The 17,500-nt window shown below is 30.4% G+C and overlaps 1 protein-coding gene across 5 annotated transcripts in view; it reads left to right on the top strand.

The window, feature by feature from the left end:
- The window catches only part of LOC124955601, a 135,162-nt gene that overhangs the window by 99,748 nt on the left and 17,914 nt on the right, over nucleotides 1-17,500 (top strand). For all 5 annotated transcript variants that reach the window (XM_047510223.1, XM_047510226.1, XM_047510225.1 and 2 more), the window contains one exon: nucleotides 12,518-12,662. In XM_047510223.1, coding sequence (XP_047366179.1) covers nucleotides 12,518-12,662 — 145 coding nt within the window. The remainder of the gene's footprint in view (nucleotides 1-12,517; nucleotides 12,663-17,500) is intronic.

Here is a 17,500-nt window from a genome sequence, read left to right on the forward strand (position 1 = left end):
AAAAACAAAAAAAAAAAAAAAAAAAAAAAAAAAGAAAAATAGTTGTGCTATTGTCGATTGTTTTGTTTTGTTGTTTTTTCGTCTATTTTTTTTTTTTTTCTTCTTTTTTTACATTCACGTACGTATTTAATCATATATTGATCACGAAAAAAAATTTTACTTCTCAAATATTTTGTTTTGTTCGAAGCGTGCGATCAATCGAATTGTCCAGGACCATTAAATTATTACAAAAGTTTGGGTTGTAAGCCCGTTTACGGGAACAAATCTGATTGTTGTGCCGTTCGATATAATTGTGATCATTTTAAATTAAGATCCAGGAATAAGTGTTACGTGAATGGCAATGAATACTCGATCGGAGAATCTCTGAAAGAAAAGGATAAAAATCCATGCGACAGAGGTTGTTTCTGCAGGGAAGAAAGTGATGGGATGTAAGTAAACGAAAAAAAAAAAAAAAAAAAAAAAAAAAAAAAAAAACAAGAAAAAAAAGACACAAAAAAAAAAGTGAATTATTTTTCTTTTATTATTTCAATATATTCAATGATATTATTAAATGGATTATATGATCGATATAAATTTCTTTTACAACGAGCGTCGATTTTGAAGGATACAATTTGTTTTTTCATCCTTTTTATTCTTTTCTTTTTCTCGAAAAAAAAAGCAAAATAAAAAAAAAAAAAAAAAAGGAAGAGAAAGAAAATTTCATTCTTTCCTTTATTTGCAGTGCTTCGTTCATATGTGCTATAGTCGATTGTCCTCGTATTAAATATCCTCCAAATTGTTATTTAAAACATTCACCGGATCGGTGCTGTGGTGGACCAAAAGTTTGTCGTGAGTTTATTATATATTTTGTAAATTATCCGAAATAGGATAAAACGTGCTGGTGTCTTTCGTAATGACATTATGATTTTTAATTGAAATTTGATTCACCATTTTTTTTTTTTTTCTTTTTTTCTTTTTTTATATATAGTGGACGATATAAAACAAAGACCGAAGTGCAATGTAAGCGGTGAAATTTATTCCGACGGTGAACGTTTTGTAATACATTCTGATCCTGATTTAATGTGTTATTGTCAACCTGGTTACGAAGGTGAGTGAGAGAAAGAGAAAGAGAAATAGGACAAAAAAAAAATTACGTCCATTTTGTCGAGAGTTTTTCTTTTTTTCTTTTTTTTTTTTTCCAATTTTCTCTCTTTCTTTTTCTTCTTTACTCGTGAGACAAATTTTCAATGTGAAATAATCATTGACACCGACATTGTATTTTCTTTTTCTTTCTTTTCTTTTTTTTTTTTTTTTTTTTTTTTTTAGGAAAGAACGTCGAACCTTTTTGCAAAAAACTAAATCACTCTTATTGTAGTCCAGATTTTTATCATCCTCGTTATATTTATAAAAATTGTGCACCGGTTTATTATCAAGGTCAATCGCTTCATAGGGATTGTAATTTTGTTACGAGATGTCGTGAGTAAAACATATTTACATACATACATACATATATATATGTATGTCATAAATATACATCAAGTGTAATAATTAATTCGATAAGGTATATTAGAGTGAGAATTGTAATGTACGTTCGATCATTTCGACAGAGGAAGCCAGTGACACTGTCATTCCTGGTGATGGATCAAACAGGGACGGTACGATAGTTTATTCTTTTTTATTTTTTTTTTTTTGTTTATTAATTACTTTCCATTAATTACGATTTCTTTCTTTCCTCGTTGATAAGACAAATTTATATCATTGAGATATTTTATTTATCAAAGAAAAAAAATAATAATAATACACTATATACGATTTATCGATTGATCATTTTTAATATATATTTCAGAGTCCATGACGTGTACGTTCGGTAATTTGACAATGTATGTCGGTGATAAATTGAGTCAACCAGTTCATAGTTCTCGTTCTATGAAATGTTTGTGCGAAGTACCACCAATACCAACATGTCAATATGTATCAGGGTGAATACGGAACGGATTCGAGAAAAATATAGTTAACTATAATTAAATGAAAAAGAAAAAGGATCCGATCTTTTTGATCCTCCACCGTCCTCCTTCGCTGGAAAAACGATACCATTTCTTTTCTTTAATGTTTAACAAATATTACAAATATTCATCATATTATCCGTAATTTGAAAATGGCGTAAGTGTCGATCGTCCGTTTCACTTTTTTTTTTTTCTTTTTTTTACATAAATTCGCAAGATAAGAAAAAAGAAGTAAGATTATCTCATTCGTCGATGATTGATTAAAAATAACTCGTATTTTTCTCCTTGTATTTTTTCTTTTTTCCTCTAGTTTTTCGTTCCTTTCGCGTTAATTTACGAAATCTGTGATTACGAATATGCGTGCTATAACGAATGATACGATCATTTTTAATCATTAACGTTTGTTTCATTTCGTTTGCAAAGATAATCGAACGGTTAGTCTCGGATTCTCATTGAATTGACAGAAAATGATACGGGTTTCTTTTTTTTACTTTTTTCTTTTTTTTTTTTTTTTTCGTATAATTTCTTTCACGTAATCCATAGATAAGATATAGAAGACAAGTTGTTTTGATCGTTTCAATACTTTACAGACTATACTCGATTAATTGTCATTACAAAATAATAATTATTATTATTAGAAATGAATGGAATTGCATTTATTTACAAATTATTCTTTAGTGTAACGTAATTCTTTTTCGACAATAAAAATCTTGTTCATTAGTTAGGACAATAGATGATCTAGAGACTATTCTTTTTTTTTTTTTTATTATTCTCTTTTATTATTGAGAAGAAAATCATTATCATTTGTTCGTTTGCTTGTTTATTATTATTATTATTTTTTTTTTTTTAACAGATAGACTAATTATAATAATTACATAGATGAGAGTTTGTTAAAACAATGACGTAAATCAACACATATACACGCATACAATTATTTCTTTTTTACAATCCATAAAATTATTATTTAACTTGATATTAAAGTTAACAAATCAATCGATAATATGTTTATATTTTTTTTTTTTTTATTTTTTTTTTTCTGAAGAAATTGATATCAACACTTTTAGAGAGAATGATATTACATAAGCGAGAAAGATATTTTCGTTTGATGAAAATCATTAATCTTGACATTGATTTGTACGATTTAATTAATGATATCGAACGATCGATCGATAATCATCAATTTATATTTATCTTGGTTTTGAATTAGATAAAATGAAGATAATGTCAAGTGTTTCTGATATTTCCTCTCTCTTTCTCTCTCTCTCTCTCTCTCTCTCTCTCTCTCCTTCTTCTTTCCACTCACTATTTTCCTTCTTTATCTTTTCATTCACCCTCGTATATTCAGACTCAACGTATACACACACGTATACATGTAAGCATATCTATATACGTATATGTATAGAAAATGTTCTATGTAGACAGACAGAGAGAGAGAGTGAGAGAGAGGCAGAGAGAGAGGCAGAGAGAGAGAGAGAGAAAGAGAGAGAGAGAAAGAGAGACAAAGAGACCAAGTAAACGTTTTCTACACATACAAGAGATACTTCATCTAACGGCTGATAAAACAAACGATTGGTCGTCCACTTTTATTCTGCTCGAGTTCCCTTACACACACACAAAAACACACACACACACGTACTCACATATACTCACATACTCACAATTTACATGGGCACATACACACACACACACACATATATACGTATATATATATATATATCTATTCAAGAAGAAATACATAGAAACATATTTACGTACCTCTTTGACGTTTCTCCTTCTCCTATGTAATAGAGATCGTTCGATAGTATAAAAGATACGATATAGACAATGAACGAAGATGAGTTTTTGCGAGATCCTCGATCACAATGACATGATCTGAACTGTCATTTTTGTTTTCTCATTGAGAAATGGACATTTCTCTTTATCGTAATTATTATGCGAGGGAGGATGAGTAAATTATGAATGAAGTGAGAATCATCGGAATATATATATATATGAGAATTGGAGTGAATAAAAATATCAATTTTATTTATTTTTTATTTTGTATTATTTCTTTGTTTTCTTTTTCTTTTTCTTTTTTTTTTTTCTTTTTTTTTTTCGTTTCTCGTTATCTCAGTTTTATTTTATTCATAGTTTCTCATGGAGATTTAATTTATTGATTTTAATTTTCTGTTTTTTCTTTTTTTTTTTTTTTTTTTTTTTTTTTCTATATCTCTCGATAGCTACGTTCCATTTGTAAGTATTATCTCCTGGAAAGGATATTTTTCTTCTTTTTTTTTTTTTTTTTGTATTTTGTAAGATTGAAATAATATCGAAATTTATTTGCGTCAATAGAAAAAAAAAAAAAAAACGAAAAAGAAAAACAGTTGTGTTATGGTCGATTGTTTTGTTTCTTTCGTTTATTTTTTTTCCCCCTCTTTTTTTACGTTCATACACGTATTTAATTATACATTGTTTATGAAAAAAAAATTTTATTTCTCAAATATTTTGTTTATTCGAAGCGTGCGATCGATCGAATTGCCCAGGACCATTGAATTATTACAAAAGTTTGAGTTGCAAGCTCGATTATGGGATAGTTCATTATTTTTTTTTGTTTTTTTTTTTTTTTGTTTCTTTCATTAATAACTTTCCATTAATTACGATTTCTTTCTTTCTTTCTTTCTTCGTTGACAAGACAAATTTATACCATTGGGATATTTTATTTATCGGAGAGAGAAAAAAAAGGTAAAAAAAAATTAATACGCCATGATTTCTCGATTGGATCATTTCTAATTTCGGTGATAAATTGAATCAACCAGTTCATATTTTTCGTTTTATTAAATGTTTCTGCGAAATACTAACAGTCCCAATATGTCAATATATATATATATAAACGTGAATACATAATGATTCGAGAAAAATATATTTAATTATAATTAAACGAAAAAGAATTTAGTATCTATGATCAGTCTCCTCCACTTACACGGAAAAACAAAGCAATTTATTAATTTCTACTTGTTAATTATCTATATATGAAAATATTTTTAACTTGGTATACAAATAAAGGAAAAGGGGAAAAAGAAAGAAGTTAAAATAATATAATTGAAGAATATAAAAGAAAGAAATTTGATGAATGTTAATTTAAACAATAATGATTTTTATTATTGTTTTTAATACATTTTTGTGATAAGGTTATATCAAAGTATATAAATATTATTACGAATAGAATAATTGCTCTACTTTTAACAGCCTCTCTCTCTCTCTCTCTCTCTCTCTCTCTCTCATTCATTCGTTCTCTCCCTTTTTCTTCTTCTTTCTCTCTTTTTAAAAATCCTTAAAGTTTTTCGTTATCATTCGAGACCAGTACGAGTAAGACGACGATTCTGTTATCGCACATTTAACGAAGATAGAAAGTTTCCAACTTTCTTTCCAAGTAGAGACGAATTATCATTGTGTCTGTGTGTGCGTGTTCTCTCTCTCTCTCTCTCTCTCTCTCTCTCTCTCTCTCTCTCTCTCTCTCTCTCTCTCTATGCGTGTGTGCGTGTTTGTGTGTGTGTAAGCGAGTACTTCGAAAAGTTTACGAACTGACAAAGTATTCTTTTAACATGTAAATATTAATTTGGAAATATATTCACAAAGGAAGTAGAAGGGAAAAGAATCGAATCGGTTGGAAATTTCTTTGTTCTCTTTTTTTTATTAATTTTTCTTTGCAAAATGATAGAAAGAAAGAGAGAGAGAAAGAGAGAGAGAGAGAGAGAGAGAGAAGAAAATCGCAAAACTTTCTATAAGGTAGCCCATTAATTTCCACCATTAGCATTATACTTTACTTTGATGCTTAACTTCATCTTTTTTTTTTCTTTTTTTTTTTCTAGTAAAAGTGTAAAAAACGTAGGACTTGTCTGTCTTCTTTTATCTCTTTCTCTCTCTCTCTCTCTCTCTCTCTCTCTCTTTCTTTTTTAACCTTCTTTCTCTTTTCACCCTACAATCCTCGTCTTTATGGGCCATCAGCTCGATATCGATCGATCCTTTATCGCGATACCCTACTTTCTTTTTCATTCATTCGTTCATTCATTCATTCTTTCTTTTTTTTCCCTCTCTGTCTCTCTCTCTCTCTCTCTCTCTCTCTTTCTTTTTTATTTTTTATCTTTTCTTGTTTTTTTTTTTTTTTACTTTATTTCATTTCTTTTTTACTTTATTTTATTTTATTTTATTTTATTTTATTTTATTTTCAAAAGACTCCCTTGATAATCCACAATCAGAGCTTTCCTTTTAGTTCCTCTATTCTCTTTTCTCTCTCGCTTTTCCCTTTCTTTTTTTTCCATTTTCTTTATTCTTTTATTCTCATTTATTAATTTAATTCTCGAAAAAAGATATCGGATCGACCATCATTCGTCTATCGTATTATTGATTATCTACGAACGATTTAATTATCCTCCCTATGTGCCCTATTATTTTTAAAGATTTTTAACATACGCGATGATTTCACATTGTTGAATCATGTTCGATTTTAAATGCATAAAATTTCATGGCCTACATTAAAATAATAGTAATTAATTTTGCAATTTCAACCTAGATTTGTTTGAAACGCGCTTTATCAATTACATATATACATACACGTTTACCTTTTCATTTCTCTCTCTCTCTCTCTCTCTCTCTCTCTCTCTCTCTCTCTCTCATTATTTATTTCTAATTGCCGACAACGTTCATTCACATAATATTTGCTCATTTCCATAATAATAAATCATAATGGAATTGTTAAAGAAATTTTTTACATTAATTATTGATAATAGATCATTGATAAAATTTCATTATGTAGAATGGAAAAAAAAAAAAAAAAAAAAAAGAAATACATTTTTATAAGTAATACGTGCGTTCACATTGTATTTTGAAAGATTTATTTTACTTTATTCTTTTTTCCAGAAGAAAAAGTTGGCCTTTATCCTTTTTATTGTCACCATTGGTGAGAAAGAGAAAGAGAGAAAAAGTGACAGAAAGAGAGATAGAAAGAGAGACAGAGAGAGAGAGAGAGAGAGAGAGAAAAAGAGAGAGAGAGAGTGCCTGTAAATTCAGTTTCTAGAGCTCTTTGCTGGCCTACATAGCCATTAAGTAGTACTTCACGTATATCTTGCAGGTTCGAGAGAAACGATATAGGGGTTGAAGAATAAGATGAAAAAAGAGAGACAGAGAGAGAGAGAGAGAGAGAGAGAGAGAGAGGGAGAGGGAGAGGGAGAATGGGTAGGAAGTATCATACACAAGGAACGTGCCCTGTACCTGCCTTGCTTGCTTGCTTGCTTGCTTAGTTTCTTGCCTGCTTGGTTCCTTGCTTCCTTGCTTTCTTGCTTGTTTGCTTACTTGCTTGCTTGCTTGGTTGCTTGGTTGCTTGTTTGCTTTCTTGCCTATCTATATCGTAGAGCCCTCTTTATATGGCCTCTTACGTTGACGATAAATCGATGATATTAAGTTCCCTATAAGATACTTAAGTAATCGGAAATATTTTATGATCTTGATTTGTTTTAAGGTGAAATATTATATATTTAGGTATTTGTTTCTTTTTTTTTCTCTCTCTCTCTCTCTCTCTCTCTCTCTCTCTCTCTCTCTCTCTCTCTTTCTTCTTTTTGCTTTTGTTTAATAAGAAATTATTAAACGTAATGTCTTTGATTTTTATATACTTTAATTTTCATCTATTTATTGTTTTATTTTATTTCGTAGATGAAAATGTATTGTATTTGACAAAAGTTTCTTTGAAAAATAATGAAAGAAGAATAAACAACGACAAAAAAGAAAGAAAGAAAGAAAGAAAAGAAAAGATAAGAAAAGAATTGGATTTAAATGGTTCGTTTAAAAAAGGAATGATCATTCGATTAAGTCATTCTCGTTGAAATTATTATTTCTTAATGATCTATCATGATATTGATTATATTCCGATGGATTTTATTTTTCCTTTCTATAATTATAATGATAATAATACGGAGAGATTTAATCGTTGGATATGATTAATTTTTTCTTCCTTTCTTTTCTTTCCTTCTCACTTTTTTCTTTCTTTCTATTCTTTTTTCTTTTTTCTTTTTTTTTTCTTCCCTTTTTCTCCTTTCTTTCGATCGAAGGTATTCATCGAGTATTTTGAGGGGGGGGGGGGGAGAAAAAAAGTAATGCAACTCGAGAGTATGCATTAGCTTAAGAATGACTTTTCTAAGAGTTAAAAGAAAGTCGATCTATCCATAATTCATGGTAGTCTTGACGATAAACTAAACTCCTGATACTAATTTTCCCTTTGCTCTGTTAGGAAACGTCGGTCGGGTTTCATAGGGCGTAGAAAAGAGAGGGATAGAAATAGTAAAGGAAAGGAGAGAGAGAGAGAGAGAGAGAGGAATGGAGTGGTAAGGAGTGGTGAGGAGAGGAGTGATGATGAAATGGTGAGGAGAGGTGAGGAGAGGAGAGGAAACCGCGAGATGCAATTATGATAAACGTGAGAGCCTCTTCCAAGAGCCTTTCAAGAGGTACAAAGGTATACAAAAGTAAAGAACATCGAGTAAAGTATACAGTTTAAGTATACAAGGAAAATATCGATAAAGATATCTAAGTTTAATGATCGATCGATCGAGTACAATCGTCCTCTTTTCTATCCTTTTTCTTTTCTTTTCTATTTTCTTTGTTCTCGTCTTTCTTTTTTTTCGCTTTCTTTTTTTTTTTTTTTTTTTCTTTTTTTCTTTTTACTTACAATTCAATTCTATGCGTGATTTCTCATTGTTTTGACATTTAACATTAGCTCACTGTTAAGCTTGTTAATTGAAATTATAATATAATAATTTGATGATAAATATTAATTGCAAGTATATTTAAAGAGCGAGAGAGAGAGAGAGAGAGAGAGAGAGAGAGAGAAAGTACGAGGAAAAAAATAAAATGAAGAATAATCGTGATAATATTTTCAAAACGACCTTACCAAAACGTTTCCCTCATTTCCGGTCAGTTTATTCTATGAAATCGTACTGCATAATTCAACGAGAAATTAAAATTATTTTTTCCTTTTTTATTTCATTCATTCATTATCTCTCTCTCTCTCTCCCTCTCTCTCTCTCTCTCTCTCTCACTCTTTCTCTCTTTCTCTAGCTCTTTCATTCACTGCAAATATCGTGAGAGTTTATAGCTTAGCAAACTAAACGGTCCTTCATTATTTCACCGAGTAATTTCTCGAAAGCTTAATTACTCGTTACTCGACTAAACCTCTTTCTTTTTTCTTTTTTTTTTTTTTTTTTTTTATTTATTTATTTATTTCTTTTCTTTTTTTTCTTTTTATTATTTTTTCATTTTGCCCTATTTTTTATTCAGTTTCTTTCATTCCTTCATTCGTCCTTTTTATTTTCTCTTTTCGTTTCTTTTCGTTCCTTTTCTTTTTCTTTTTCTTTTCCTTTTTCTTTTGCCTCGTTTATTCGTTTCTTTTCTTTTCTAATGGCTCGTTTTAATCGTCGTTCTATCGACTCGATTAACCAAACGATTAGACGATATAAGAATGTATATATATATATATATATATCCACACATCGTTGTGACCCTTTTATATGCCGAGATAAATTGTCTCGAACGCTTCTGAATGCCTTTGAACGGCTCATGGTCTCAACAAATGGAAACAGGGGTAGTTTATCGATTTGCGTCGAGGGTTGATTCACCGTTGGAAAAGGGGCCTTTCACCCTAACGCGCTTCAACTTTCTTCCTTGTCTCTTTTTTCTTTTCTCTCTCTCTTTGTCCCTCCCTCTCTCGTTCTCTCTTTCTATCTATCTATCCATCTATCTATCCATCTATCTATCCATCTATCTATCTTTTATATACGTACACGCATATACACACACACACACACACATACACGTATATATATATATATATATATCTCTTTCTTTCTATCTATCTTTTATTGCTCCTTTGGGATCGAAGAATAAAATAAAGGATTCAAAGAAGGAAATGTAACAAATTGATCTATCAAATGTATATTACTTGTCTTTCATTTTTATTTGTTTTTTTCTAGTCTTTTTGGAGAGGGGGGGGGGAGGGTGGCGTAGAGGCGGTGGGTGGGTAGGTGAGTGGATGCGAAGGGGGAGAAGGGAATAAAAATAAAAATAAAAATAAAAAACAAACAAACAAACAAAAGGAAAGACAAAGAAGAAGGAGAATAAATTTAGTGCTTAGGAAAAATTAAATATGAAGAAAGGAAATGTTTTTCCGAATGGCGTATTATCGCATTATCTGTGATTTAAAGGGAATAAAAAAGTATTTAAAAATTTGATAATAGGACGATTGAAAGGGAATTGGAGGAGGTAGATGATCTTTGGCAAATTTTCAATTATTCATTGGCTATCATTGATAAACGATAATATAATATAATAATATAATATTATATATGTATATTTTATCTCATGGCATCCTTTCCAGAATCCCTTCTCATCCTTTTTCATTGCCTATCTAGCTCTTTCCAATTCTATTCCCCTTATCCTCCCTAGATAAGGGAGAAAACCATCTTTTCTCTCTCTCTCTCTCTCTCTTTCTCTCTTTTACTATTCTCGACATTTTTGCTCTAGGAAAAGATCATCCCTTTGTCGGAGAGAGAATAGAAATTCAACGTACGGCAACGGTGACATTCTAAATCTTCCCTTTTAATCGCTAGCATAGTATGCTTGAAAATAACTCTCGAAATTGTAAGAGTAAGAGTATATGTGTATGTGTATATATGTGATGTATGTATGCATGTATGTGAGCAAGAGAGGAAGAAAGAGGTGATAAGTCGCGTGGGATTAAAATCGTTTAGTTTCGTTGGCAAATCTCCCTCCTGGTATAGTATATGTATATATATATATATATATATATATATATATATATATGGTACGTATATATATATATATAGTACGAATGTGAGAGATAAAAAGAAACAAAAATAGATAATGATATTATATATACATATATATATTTACTTATTTATATATATATATATATATATATATATATATATATAGTGTTTGGTGTTAGGATTTTCCACGCACCTATGTATTTCAGACTAATTATTTTGGCTTGTTCGATGCAGTCGACTATTAGGCAGGTATACCGTATATGCACTCTGTCTCTTCCTCTCTCTCTCTCTCTCTCTCTCTCTCTCTCTCTCTCTCTTTATATATATATATATATATATACATATATATGCGTACGCGTATGTTTTAAGCTGTAAAAGGTCGTGTGTTCGCGTGGTGGGAGGATAGAGGGGTAATTAAATATAGATTATCCGCTCCGGGCTTAGCAGCTCGCTCGCACTAATTGGAGCGGCAAGAAGACAGTTATTAAGTGAGCCAGGACGGAGCGGCTAATATTTCGTGATAACGAAGGTACCTTTGGTAGATGAAAAAAGAAAAGTGAAAAAGGAAGAAAAAAATAAAACAAAAAATGAAAGGAAAGAAATAGAAAAAGAATGGATGATGGACAGAGAAAGAGACAGGGAAAGAGGGAGAGAGAGAGAGAGAGAGAGAGAGAAGTGAAGTCGGAATGATGGAAATTACGTTTGCAACTTTAATTAAGAGTATATCTTTCGTTTAATATCTTCTTTTTGTTTTCCTTCTTTTTTTTTTTTTTTTTTTTTTGTTTACGTTCAACAAGTTGTTCCTAATCTATCTATCTATTTCTATATCTATTTCTTAGAGCAATCATTATAACATAAATCTATATTTATATCGCTTTATTAATTATTATTCTTTTTATTCAAGATGTAATTATTTTCTAAAAAAAATTCACTTATTAATAACTTATGATACATACGTATTATATATGTACGTATATAATTGCATATGTATCATATATATATATATATATATATATATATACCATCGAATGATATTCTTTTTATCGAATCTCTATATTTATTATCTATAAATTTTATATACCTATCTATTGTATTAATATTATAAGTATTATTGTATTAATACTTATAATATTCGATATATATATATTATATTATATTATATTATATTATATTATATTATATTAGATATATATTTGAATTATAGCATAAATTTATATTTATGTCATATTATTAATTATTATTTTATTTATTTTCTAAAAAAATTTATTGTTTCGATCATGTATTAATACTTATGATACATATATTTGTACATATGTATCATACGTCATCGAATATTATATATATATATATATATATATATAATATTAGATATATCTTTGAATTATTCTTTAGAGAAGATCATCGTCGTTGGTCAATGGTGTGTGGGTGTTGCTCTCTCGAAATAAATTCATTTCGTCGGGACGAAACGGAATGGTGAAAATCGTAGCGCTCGTAAATCTAAAGTTTTGGATTTAAGAGCAAGCGAGATAGAGAAAAAGAAATAGAAAGGGAGATAGAAAGAGAGAAAGAGAAAAAAAGAGGGAGAAAAAGCGAGAGAGAAAGAGAGAGAAAGAGACACACGTAGCATCTCTATTTCTCTCTCTCTCTCTTTTTTTTTTTTTTCTCTTCTTCTTCACACCACGTATGCATGCTGAACGAATACCTACGTTTCTTTTTGTCCTCTAGGCTGACCTGTCCTGCAGAAACACGAAGCACAGCGTTGGTGCGATTTATACGCGTACGAACTTCGTGACGTTGAAATACGTCACCGACGCCTGGGGCACCAACATGAATGGCTTCCGGCTCGTCATCACTGCCGTCAAGGATCCCAGTGAGTATTCGATCTGCCATTAGAGAGGATCCCATGTACCTCGTAGATTCGAAATTATCGTTTATTCCAATCTGATATTCGGCTTCATTAAACCTATCGAGGATCCATCGAGAGAGATTTTACGGATATGCCTTTGAAAAGCTTCTTTTATTCTAATTCCCTCGATTGATCTACATTTTTTTGTTTCTTTTCTTTTTTTCTCTCCCCGCCCCCTCCTTCCCTCTCCCTATCCCTCTCTCTCTCTTTCTCTCTCTCTCTCTCTCTTTATTTTTTTCTTCTTTTATTTTCTTTTATGTTTTCCACTAGACCGTACGATCGATTGAATTGCTCTTTTGTTTTCACCCTTAAAAAGATTTCGTACGAACGATGAAAAAGTTATTAATGCACGGATTGGTGGTTGGTTTGTTATAAATATATCAGGGAAATTTTTGATCCATCATTGACAATTAATATTAATAATAATAATAATAATAATAATAATAATAATAATGATAATGATAATGATAATGATAATAATAATAATAATTGAAAATGGGATATAACGTCTTCACGTAATTATTTTTCCTCGTCTGAGATAATCATTGTTATTTCGAGAAAGGAAACGTTTAAATATGATTTAATAATTAAATGAATATTTCTATCAAGAGAATCGAAATATTTTTTACATTTTAATATTTTTTTTCTACGAACAACAAATACAATTGGATAATAATTTTATTCTATAATTACATTATTATTATAATTACATTTTTTTGATTTATATTTTTCTTTTTTTGTTTTGTTATCGTATACGTCGAATCAATGTTATTAATATTTTCGGTGGAAAGGGGTGGTGAATGGGGTGGGGTGGGGTGGGGTGGGTTGAGGCGAGGCGGCGTAGAGGGGGGGGTGGTTAGATTAATCTCTACCGTGTTCGCACGATCGCTTTTGAATTAGCACGGTACTAAACATCGCGTCAAACATCCACAACCATCGTCGGAATCTCGCGAACGATTCAATTACCACCATTTCTAGACCACCATGTTCCATATTACATATGTACGAGTTACTACCAGCATATGCTACGCGGATTTTACATTCAAACTATATTCGTAGGCATCACGTCAACCAAACAATTTCATTAATTACACGTCCTTGTTATTATGACGTTTATATTACTCCGATTTGTTTTTATATTCATTGAAAATAAATAATTTAAGGAAGGAAATATTGATAGTTTGAAAGGTCGATTTTCATTTGTAATATTGAATTTCATTCATTCATTTATCCTTTCTGTTTTTATTAAAAATTTTTTCTCTCTTTTCGTTTGTTTCTCGGTTTTTTTTTTTTTTTTTTTTTTTTTCTTTTTTCTCTAAATACAATCGTCAAAAAGGATGCATCCTTTATTGATGACATTACCGCGGGTGATAAAAGTTTAACGAGTTGAACGCTATTAGAAATATATCGATGCAAAATATTTTTTTTTTATTTGGAAATAAAATTGTAGGGGGAAAAAAAAAAAAAAAAAAAAAAAAAAGAAATGAAAAGGGAGGGAAAAAAAAAGAAAGAAAGAGGAAAAAAAATTCATTTCTTATTTATACTACGCGCGCGCGATATCCGTCGGGAGATAAAAGTGCAACGAGTTGAATGCTATTAGAAATATATCGGTGGAAATATTTTTATTTTGACAATGGAATTGTAAAACATGCATTTTTACGGATTATTATTATTATTATTATTATTATTATTATTATTATTATTATTATTATTATTATTAGAGATATGTTGTCAGCGGTGATATTTTCGTTTGATAATCAAAAAAATAGAAAAAAAATAAAAAAAAAAATAAAAATAGAAAAGAACGAAAAAAAAAAGGAACAAAATGAAAGAAAGAGAAATTGTAAGAATGGCATTGTTATTAAATAAAATATATCTTGGTATTTTTCATACGGTATCTTATCGTATCCTATTATACGGAAAAGTTCAACTATAGGTATTCACATATCGATTTCGATGCAGCAACGAAAAGCATTCGTTTTTCCTCCTTTCAATATCGCGCTTTCACGTCGCTTTTACTCGCTTCCTGGATACGTTGCTATCATTCACGGACAGCGGATAGAATTTTCAGGGCCGTATCAATCCCGAATACGTTTGCACACGTTATGCGCATCGAAATAGTTCGAAATCGATTGCACGACAAATTTCATTCGTTCGTCGAACCCGACCAACGGAGAAAAATCTTTAAACCTTTTCAGGGTGAAAGGAAGAAAGAAGAGAGAGAGAGAGAGACTAAAAAAAGAAAAAAAAAAGAATGATAAGAAAGGAGAAAAAGATACACGTATCGGGTTAGTTTCAAGATTCGATTTTACTTTTTTCTTTTCTTTTCTTTTCTTTTCTTTTTTTCTTCGTCTCGCCTCCCTTTTTCTGCTTTTTTTTCTTCTTTTCCTTTTTTCCTGTCTTTTTTTTTTTTTTTTTTTTTTTTTTTTTTTTTTCTGAACGAATTTCATTAGAAGAAGGCAGATCACATTTGTAAGAGAGATTCAAATGAACAAAAGAAAGAAAGAAAAGAAAAAAAAAAAAAAAAAAGAAAAGAAAAGAAAAGAAGAAAAAAAAAAAAAAGAAAAATGAAAAGAGATAGGAAGAGTACGTGAAATTTTGGGCACGCGAAAGAAAAGGAGAATAGTAGGATAAAGAGAGTTAGAGAGAGGGAGAGAGAAATACAGGCTCAACTCGTCGAGTTATTCTCCAACGAAGCGTGATTTTCCAGACTTCGTTCTAGCAGACGTGGACGTGGAAAATAACCAGCTTCGTGGTAATAACGCGTGCAAAACGTAGGAGGAGTTCGTTGGTTGCTTGGAGTCTGGGATTTTGGGCTCGGCACAAAGGATGAATGCGTGGTAATACGTCGACTGCACTCGTTAGAAACTACGGAAGCTTGCGACATATATATATATATGTGTGTGTGTGTGTGTATGTGTGTGTATGTGTATAGAAAAAAGAGAGAAATGGAATCTATCGAAATCTCTGATTTTATTCGACTAAAGTGAACTTCAAACTTCATTGATTACAGAGTAAATTTACTAAAAAAAAAAAAAAAAAAAAAAAAAGGAAAAAAAAAAATTAAAAAAAAGAAAGAAAAGAAAAAGAAAAAAAAAGGGAATCCTCTCTATCTCCTCTTTTTTTGAATTTTTTATCTTTTTTTCTTTTTTCTTTTTTTCGAGAGAGAGAGAGAGAGAGAGAAAGATAGAGAGATGGATAAAATATTTCGAAATATCTGATTTTATTCGACAAATATGAATTTCGAATTACACATTGATTATCGTGATAAATTTATTTTTAAAAAATAAAATCTTCTCTATCTTTTTTTTGAGATTAAAGAGAGAAAGAGTGAGAGAGAGAGAGAGAGAGAGAGAGAGAGAGAGGGAGAGAGAGATAAAAGAACAAGTAAGAATTAAGAAAGAAAGATAAGTAATAGTGATATAGAAAATGAGACAGACGAGATGCGATCGAATCGAGATAGCAGTCCGACATGCTTGATCCTGAAGAGCGATTTCAAGGATTCCAAAGGGATATCCTTAGAGTATAGGGTACCTTAGCTCGACTTAATTGACTCCGCCCCTATAGGGATTATCCTTGGGTTTCGGTTTGCAGCTCCTAATCCTGACATTAAAGTCAATCCTCTTCTCGTCGTTCGTGCACCAGCTATACTACCTATGGACGATCCACGATAGTAAAACGTCGTCGTACGGATGGATCACTTTAACCTATCCTCCTTGATATATATATATATATATATATATATATATATATACACATACATATATACGTATATATATATAACATACATATATATATGTCTATGTATTCAGGTCATTACGTATAGGACTAATTATTTCTAAAATTTTCATCATTAATCCTTTTACATTTATTTCTTGTTTTTTTATTTTATAAATTTGTTTTTTCGTTATTTTCTTTATCTCTCTCTCTCTCTCTCTCTCTCTCTCTCTGTCTCTCTCTCTGTCTCTCTGTCTGTCTCTCTCTGTTTCTCACATCGAAATTTGTCGAACAAGTTAGAAAGAAAAAGAAAAAAGACGATTGATTTTGATTATTATTGAAAATAAAAATTTGAAATAATATATTTTACATTACTTTTCATTTCTTCTTTCGTCCCTTTCTTTTTTCCTTTTTTCTTAACATAATTTCATCTATCAATCTTTCGAATATCCTAATTCATCGAAAATTTATGTCGAACGACATAAGGACATAAGAGTAATTGTTTTCGACCATTGTCGAAAAGAATTTTATTTTCTCCCGACATTTTTCTCTTCTTCTTTTCTTTCCTTCTTTCTTTTTTTTTTCCGATGAATTTCATCTGCTGCCTATTTCTCTCTTTGTCCCAGAATCCTTTCTATTAAAGGTAGATATATATATATATATATATATATATATATATATATATATATTCATCAGAAGATCGTTCATTGAACGCAAGAGAATTAGGTTGAGATGGAGAGATGGGAGTGATGTGGGGGATGAGGGATGAGAGGCGTAGAGGATAAGGGTTGTTGTAAAATGGTGGGGATAATTTCCATATGGATGTCTCTCATACAAGCACATCGATTCTCTCTCGGCATTCAGATTTCATCCTTCATACAGCAAAAGATCTTCTATCTCTGTCTATCTCTCTATCTATCTATCTATCTATCTATCTACCTACCTATATATCTCTCTCTCTCTCTCTCTTTTAAGTTTCTCCCTCCATTCTGTGAACATCGCTATAGAATTTCCTAGTATAAGCAAATAATGTGTTTATGCATTTACATGGTATCTTCGTAATACGAACCATCAATGGTTAGTTA

The sequence above is a fragment of the Vespa velutina genome, chromosome 19 (assembly GCF_912470025.1).
Source record: "Vespa velutina chromosome 19, iVesVel2.1, whole genome shotgun sequence".
Lineage (NCBI taxonomy): Eukaryota > Metazoa > Arthropoda > Insecta > Hymenoptera > Vespidae > Vespa > Vespa velutina.